This window comes from Hibiscus syriacus, unplaced genomic scaffold (genome assembly GCF_006381635.1).
Source record: "Hibiscus syriacus cultivar Baekdansim isolate YM2019G1 unplaced genomic scaffold, ASM638163v2 tig00111208_pilon, whole genome shotgun sequence".
In the NCBI taxonomy this organism is placed as follows: domain Eukaryota; kingdom Viridiplantae; phylum Streptophyta; class Magnoliopsida; order Malvales; family Malvaceae; genus Hibiscus; species Hibiscus syriacus.
The window spans coordinates 116082-124144 of NW_024063020.1; the positions used below are offsets into that span (position 1 = coordinate 116082).

The 8063-nt window shown below is 33.3% G+C and overlaps 2 protein-coding genes across 2 annotated transcripts; one reads left to right on the plus strand and one right to left on the minus strand.

The window, feature by feature from the left end:
* Positions 1–773: 773 nt before the first annotated feature.
* LOC120155859 (GTP-binding protein SAR1A-like) lies at positions 774–2654 on the minus strand. Its single transcript, XM_039167322.1, has 3 exons — positions 2473–2654; positions 2172–2303; positions 774–1147 (listed from the first exon to the last, which is right to left on the minus strand). Exons 1-3 carry the CDS (start codon positions 2599–2601, stop codon positions 830–832), a joined length of 579 nt encoding a protein of 192 aa, XP_039023253.1. The 5' UTR covers positions 2602–2654; the 3' UTR covers positions 774–829.
* A 2483-nt stretch (positions 2655–5137) lies between these two features.
* LOC120155860 (60S ribosomal protein L29-1-like) lies at positions 5138–5636 on the plus strand. Its single transcript, XM_039167323.1, has 2 exons — positions 5138–5266; positions 5354–5636. Exons 1-2 carry the CDS (start codon positions 5165–5167, stop codon positions 5435–5437), a joined length of 186 nt encoding a protein of 61 aa, XP_039023254.1. The 5' UTR covers positions 5138–5164; the 3' UTR covers positions 5438–5636.
* Positions 5637–8063: the final 2427 nt, after the last annotated feature.

The window sequence follows — 8063 nt, forward strand, 5'->3', positions numbered from 1 at the left end:
TTTCAATTTAGTATCCCATCTTTAAATATATATGTTCAAGTTCTTAAAGATTTTTTTTATAAAATTTATGTTTAACAATTCATTTAGTAAATCATTAAATAATCTCATGATTAAAAGGAGTGTTGATCTCTTTGAAGATCTCGGGTTTGAACAGAGGTAGTCTCTGCAAAATTTGTATCCATTGTCGATAATTATAATAATTCTAAATATATACTACTTTATAACCATCTTTAAAAATACACATATTAAATGAGTGCATAAAATGTGATTTTTAAAATAATTAAATTGAATTTTAGCATATTTATAAAAATATCACCATATTCTATTAGATCTTAAGCGAATTTTGATGTATTAAAAAAGTTCCAGTATGTATACAAAATCTTTAATTTTGTTCTTTAATATTTCAAGTTCAAATATATCTACTTGAAAAACTTCAAATTTTGGTGTGTAATGGATATTGAATTCAGATATTAGATAACCAATTTGAATGAATTTTAAATTTGATATGGTTTTATAAACTTATGTGTTTCTAAATCTGAATTGAATTTAATATTTTGAGATAAGTTTTAAATAAAATCATAATTTTGTGTATGCATTGAATTTGAAACAACAAATCTGATAAAATTACAGGGACCTCTGACAGAATTAGACCCTCTTTTTTACAAAATGGAACTGTCTTAACTCCAAAGTAATCTTGTCTCTCTACAAAGAACATAACCAAATAAACATAGTTTCGAACCTAAATACTACATTAGAATGAGCTTCTCAACAAGGACCACACATGTTTTCCTGTAGACATGACAACTGTGTTATTGGTTTTGCTTTTTACTTAAATGTACTGAGAGAGCCAACGCAAGCCGTCACCGTACCCCATCTTACGCACGATGCTGCACATGAAAACTTCGAGTGGACGCACGTTGGTGCCTTCCAGATTAACCTTCCCTTTCCCAGTTGTGAAGTTTGTCAACCCCATATGGTAGCGTAATTCGTCCTCCGAAGCTGCGTACGGTAGGTCGATCTTGTTCCCTAGAATGAGGAAAGGTACATCTGCTAACGATTCATCCGAAAGGAGGGCATCGAGCTCCTTTTTCGACTCTGCAAATCGCTCCCTGTCATATGCATCGACCAGGTAGACCACGGCATTGACCTAGGTTACAATTGAGATTGCATACAGTTCAGTTGAGCAACATACAAAAACAACCAAATTGAAGAATCAAATAATTGGAGTCTTTCAAGGTTATTACATGTATATCGTTAGCTAATATGGAACTCGAATCGAATAATTGCTCATATCCATACAATATCACTTTTAGGAGGAGACTTCTAACTAGTATGGAATATCAAACCCCTACTCTGCCCCTATCTCCAAACTGAGAACTCCTTTGTATCATATAATCTTCGACCAATTCACATAAAGTAATCATCATTAGTATGAACAAGTGCATCAACATTCTCGGTAAAAACGACCTATATTACTAGGACAATCCATTTTCCCCATAGAACTCGCATTAAGGAACCTTAACAAATGACACTAAGTCATGAATCTGGGATGGTACACCAAACGACAGTAAGGAAGCTTAAATATTTTCCTCAAGATGAAAAGGGTCTGAAATCACACGACGCTGGACATTCTGAACGAATCGGTCCAAACCCTAAAAGGCATAAAACCATGCCAAAACGATTTTAATCACATAGGGAAAGTTACCAATGTTATCCATACCCATGCAGATCAAAACATTCAATATCAAAGCTCTTTAAATGACGAAAAAAATTGTCTATCCTCAAAATTACAGCAAAAATATGGCACACAACCAAGCAAATGCTCATCATTTGGATTCAAACCAAAGATTAGGCAAAACTTTGATGACTTTTGAGTCTTTTCACCATCATCAACCATCCATTAACAACATATATGATGATAATATTTGATTAACACTTGACTTCTAATAAAACCAACAAACCAAAAGTGTCTTTATACAAGGATGGACCAACCGGCTGACTGATTCATGAAAATTTCAAATTCTCGTATAATTTAGATATTTTCCTTATATTCAAGTGTAATCTATTTTCACACCTAAGAATTTATAAATTCGTCCTCAGGCGAAAATCATGCATCCGTTGCCTATACACACACATAGGTACACAATACACATACACATGAATGCAAATACCTTGGCATAATAGTCCTTCCAGACTCTACGAGCAATCTGATGGCCACCCAAATCAAAGGCCTTGAATTTGATCTTCCCTATGCTTAGTTCTTCTGATGTTGGGTACTGTGTTGGCTGATGCTGAACAAGTCTCTGCAATTTTCAACTCCCAAAACTTCACTCACGATTCAATCAAATTCAATACACTAAGCTACCATTTATTACTTTGCGGATGATAAGTACCAAACCAGAAAAAAGATATTCATATTTGATCATTACTTTGAAAAAATAATTGAGAAAACTAAGAAAAAAAAGAACTTACCTCATCTTTGAGCATATAGAGCAGAGTAGTTTTCCCGGCATTATCGAGCCCCAGAAACAAGATCTTTGCTTCCTTCTGATAAAAACCCAGAGATGCTAAAATCCCATAAAACCAATCTACAATAAACATTTTCCTTTTTTTTGTTGTTGAAAATTGAAGAATTGAAACAAAAATTATAAGAAGGAAAGTTCTCTTATTTTTCTTCTCAAGGTTTCGGTTTGGTGGTTTTTGAAAATATTTTTCCGGGATTCTGATTTATATATAGTATTGAGCTGGCTAAATGGGACTGATTTGGCCGGTGACGGTGCTGAGGTGTGCGGTGGAATGGAGATAGAAGTAACCGGAATCGCCGGTTACTTTAAAAAGTGTCGCCGCCGTGGAGGACGGTTATTGGTTGGTGGGCGTCATAAGGGGGTTGGCGTGGCCGTTTGATTTTAGAATAAAACGTCTATTTCCATTGGCGGTGTGATGAAATTCTTTACGTGGCAGGACACATGAGGGAGGAATGATCTGGTCCAACCGTGTGTATCAAATACAGAACATGCGTGTAAGTTTGGACGGCGATGATGATCCGGTACAACACATATCCTGTTGATATAGTTGTTCATAGTGAGGATTTTGTGAAAAGTTAATATTCTTTATTACCATCAAAATCATTTAATAGTTTATACAAAGTCCTTTTTTTATTACCTTCCTTATTTTTTAAGATTTTGTATTGACTAATTCAGACTAATTAACGCACATATTTGACTTTGATGAATAAATCGCTTAACAATGATTTTTTGTATACACGAAATCTCAAATTTGATATTTTCTAAAACGATATCAAATTACTTACTACTTGAATCAATACGAAAATATATAAACTATATGAAGTGATTTTCGAATATATGAACAAACTAAAAGTTTAATTAATAACACTTCAATATGAGAAAATAGCATATATTAAAAGTTTGATATATTTATTCAATGAACTATATTTCATAAATTATTCTTAAATGAGTCAAAAAATCCCTCGAAAAGGTGTGCCAGGAAAAAAAAATTCAATGCAAAAAAACTTTATGAAGCCAAAACAAGGCCGAAACTCGGCTCATATATAAATATTGGGTAAATTATATTCTTACTCACTGGATTTTATTATCTATCTTATTTTATTAATCGTACTTTTAATTTTTTTAATTTATTCATTAAATTTTAGACATTAAACTTTTTTAAGTCACTAAACCATTTAGTAACAATATACCGATGTCGTTTATTTTAATAATAAAATATGTCACATAGATTTATAGTTAAAAAATAAAATAAAAAATTACATTTTTTAGGTCTTAGGATTTATAATTAAAAAATAAAATAAAAAATTACATTTACTTAGGTCTTAGTATAGTCAAAATCCCTAACCTTAAGGTTTACAAAAAGGGATGCTGCTGATGATTTTGATGATGAACATATTCTGCTGGGTAAAGGAGGTGGTGACACCGGGAAGTGATGGCAGCAATTCGTCAGCAACTTGAGAACAAAAGTGAACGAAACATGGCAGCAATTCGTCTGCATTCCCAATCTATTTCGAATTTTTATCAATTACATAATAATTGGATCTGTAACCCCGTTCACAAGCGCGGGGAGCTTCGAGGACTCACGTCTGCCGGAAATAAAAACAGATGTCTCCACGGCAAGGGTCGCCTGCACCACAAGAATCGGCCTTCTCGGAGGGCAACCTGGAAGAGGAACAGAACCCTCTCCCTTCGTCATTATCGCTGAGTTTAGTCGATTGCTTTTAGACAATATTAATGGCTCTGTATTGTTGGATTCTAGACTAAATCTTCTTCAGTTTAAAATTTTTGCATGTTTAAAAAAATTACTTTAAAACATAAATCTTATGGAGAACGCAATTTGGAAGACCCGATTTCCATGTAAACAAACAAAATGAATCGTTTCTCCGATTGTGAAACTACCGCCAACCATCAAGCCATCGAGAGAGAAACCCAATTAAACCCAACAAGGTAAAGCAAGTGCAAAACATTTCTCTGTGCAAAAACTGGAATTTACATGACTTTTTATTGATTTGGGGTTAGATTTATGGGTGCGCGTAAACCGGATTTAAAAATAAAAAAATGATATCTAAAATTTTAATATTCATATTCTAAAAAATCTGTGTATGTAATTTTTTTTTTTTTTATTAATAAATTAAATTAAACATTTTTATTAAAATAATGGTGTATAGTGGCTCCTCTAAAAGCCACATACATCCGCCCTGGTGTAAACGATTGGGGAGGCATAGTTCGGTTGTCGGAGAATGGATGGAAATGAAGGAATGAGTTGGAGATGTCAGTGAAGGTGAGGATGAGGTGGGTGAGAGTAAGAGTGAGGGCAGGGTGACATGGAAAATCATTATTTAAAAATTTATTTTATTTTGTCACGTTATAACGTTATTAGAAAATTAACGGTTGAGTGATAAAAAAAATTTAATCTCTAAAATTCAGTGAGAAAATTAAAAGGACAAGTGAAATAAGAGAGAAAATAAAATTAAATGAGTAAGTGTAATTTACCCATAAATGTTAGTTCCGGGGCATTATCGTCTTTCAAAGTCTCAGACCAAGTAATTAGGGTTTAAAATATCCTCACCTATAAAATCCAAAAAGAACCCTAATAAGCGCCTCAGCTTTCTCTTCCGTCAGATTTTGGTTGAGCGGAGATGGCTAAGTCGAAGAACCACACAGCTCACAATCAGTCATACAAGGCTCACAAGAATGGCATCAAGAAGCCCAAGAGGCACCGCCATACTTCTACCAAAGGGGTATCATTCTTGTGTCCAATTGATTTTTCAGTAGACTTGTATTCTTGTTGATCTTATAAAATTTGTCTTTCTTCTGAATGCGTGTAGATGGATCCAAAGTTCTTGAGGAACCAGAGGTATGCGAGGAAGCACAACAAGAAGAATGGAGAGTCTGCCACCGAGGACGAGTGAATTTTAATGGAAAAAATGAATTCGCATTGATTAGGTTTTTCTAATTACGGCTGTTTTTCTTTCTTCTATGGGATTTAGTGTTTACTGAGCTTTAGTAGTTGTATTACATTTTTATTTTGGGGATTGTTGATTATATATTTGCTAGAAAGGATTTGAAGTTGTGAGTTTATTAAAATCAGGAGCATGATTTGAGCTTATTTACTATATCCTTTTTTCTCTAATTATGTTTAAGTGGTTATCATTTTTAGCATTAAAATTTTTGGACTTTTAGCTATTGGTGATGCTTTTGACATGGATGATATTGGCTGGATTTCATGATTTTCATTTCTGAACCAGTAGGATTTGTGGTTTGATGCTTTTATGTTGGGTATGGATGTTGCATTATAGTCCAGGCATATTTTTCTTTTGCTATGGATGATGCATTACACCTTCCAAATGGAAAATCTAGAATCTGTGTTACCTAGACACTGTTGTTAGCGTGTTCTACACTCTTATATTCGATTTTTTTCTAGGATATTTGGAGGGTAATATCTTGTATCAAAGTTCCTCCTGAAATACTTGATTATTGGCACTGGTACTAGTTCTTTGTTTTGTTTTATTGTTAGTCAAAGGCTGTGAACCATTACAGTTCTTTCTGATGATGGTCATCAGTCTAGTTCCTTCCAAGGATTCTCATGGTTATATAGTTCATGTTGGAAGTGGCCATAGTGCATTTTTTTTCACTATTAATCAGAATGGTGAACCTTATTTTGCAAGTGCATTATTAGAGAAGATTGTTGTTTTGGAATCTGTTGTGGATTTCAGTTGAGATGAGCTTGGATTTGAGTCCAAGATGCATTTAGCACCATCTCTTGTTTGTGTGGTCCTATTGGGATAAGTTTTCTGTCCATCTTGTTGGTGGTGCATGAAGCTCTTAAATTTTTGAAAAAGATCATTTAAGCTTCTAATTTTTCTAATAAAGAAGTTTATGGACAAGTCTACGAAGGAGATTGTTTACATAAACTGCACTTTAATTCAAACATGTACTTGTGTTTTCTATAATGAACATATTTTTTGTTCATGCTTGCTTTTTATCTTGATAAACAAAAAGTATATAAATAATTTATCGAATGCTTTGCTTGATTATAATCTTAATTAAGATTTGGTGTATTTGGAAAATTATTTTACTATTGAATTTGAGTGTAATTGAGTGCAATTATATTACTGTGACTTTTTTTTGGATGATTATGATAATCTTTATGTTTCATTAAATTGATCAACATATTATTTAAGGAAAAATGATAATTGATGTCAAATTATTATAATTAATATTATTTTAAAATTTAAATTTATCTTATTGTGTAGTGTAGTTATAGTTTGTATTGTGTGAGAGAGAATGGCAGAGGGTTGTTGAATGTTGCTCTTCTAAGGAAACAAACATAGAAAGATCTAGTTTCGATCAAAGAACGAGAGAGGGTGGTGGAGAAGTCGATGGTGACAACTAGGGTTTATGGGGAATTAGAGTTGTTGAAAATTAAGATAAGAACAAGATTAAGACGAAGGAATATTAAGACAATAAGGATAAAGAAGGACAACAAATGTAATAAGGAATAACTTTGCCAAAATTAGGGTTTTTAGCAAAATTGTTCTTACACATAATCAAACAAACAAATACTCGTTAGAAAGATAAAAAAATAGATTAAAGATATGAAAAAAGAATTAGGAAAAGGATTAACGAATTTGATGAAAAACTGAAACTAGAAATTTCCCTGATAGGTATAGGGGTTAACACAAACTTGGATAATGATTGTGGTGGGCGATTTGATGATTGCTGTAACAACCCGAATATCGGCCTAGTAGTTTTGTGTTGACCCAATATTTTATTTAATAGATCATTTGTATCACGAGGTTCTTTTGGTTCAAATTAAGTTTAATTGGGTGGGAAATTAACCTTGTATAAATAAAAAGGGTTTTTTAAGATTAGGAAGAAGATAGAATGACTTAGAGTGTAATTTTACTATTGAAGGAAAACATGGTTGATTTGGGAGAATTTTAGATGATTTCACATGGGTGAAGGAGCTTTGGGTAGACCATTTTTCTCTTTTTCTTCCCCAAAACTTCTCCTTCCTTATTCCCTCTTTTCTACTCATTATTTCTTTTTCTTTCAAGCTAGATAAATGGGAAAGCTTGCACCTTTCTTCATCTTATTCTTCAATACTAAATCTAGAGGTAAGATTCTTAATCTAGGGCCCTCAAGCTTCATGAAGCTCAATATCTTCTCCAATGGTGGTTTTGAACTTCATGAAGGTTCTATGGAGGATTTTAAGCTCCAAGATTTTCCTCCAATGTTTCCATTTGATTTTTATTTGTTATAGTCGTCGTTTGACATCTAGCCTCCTTCATTTTCTTGTTGGAATTAGTTTGTGGCTTAGGTTGGTGGGAATTGGTGCAAGAACCCCCTAGAGCTAGATCAAGGAAATATTTATCCTTGGGTAAGCTATAGACGGTTTTGAGTTGTTAAGAGCTGGGGTAACACATTATAACTCTTCCACACCACTTGCAATGTCATCTAAATGAATATGGTTGCATGCATGGGGTAAGAAAAGCATGTGGGGGTTTGTTTAGTTCATAAAGCGTGCTAGAGTAA

Bases quoted from the DNA above. Each gene is read 5' to 3' on its own strand.
- LOC120155859 (XM_039167322.1), bottom strand. From the start codon at position 2,601: ATGTTTATTGTAGATTGGTTTTATGGGATTTTAGCATCTCTGGGTTTT. The intron at 2,304-2,472 runs GTAAGTTCTTTT...TGAAAATTGCAG, and splicing joins TCTATATGCTCAAAGATGAG to AGACTTGTTCAGCATCAGCC. The intron at 1,148-2,171 runs GTATTTGCATTC...ATTGTAACCTAG, and splicing joins GGAAGGACTATTATGCCAAG to GTCAATGCCGTGGTCTACCT.
- LOC120155860 (XM_039167323.1), top strand. From the start codon at position 5,165: ATGGCTAAGTCGAAGAACCACACAGCTCACAATCAGTCATACAAGGCT. The intron at 5,267-5,353 runs GTATCATTCTTG...GAATGCGTGTAG, and splicing joins GCCATACTTCTACCAAAGGG to ATGGATCCAAAGTTCTTGAG.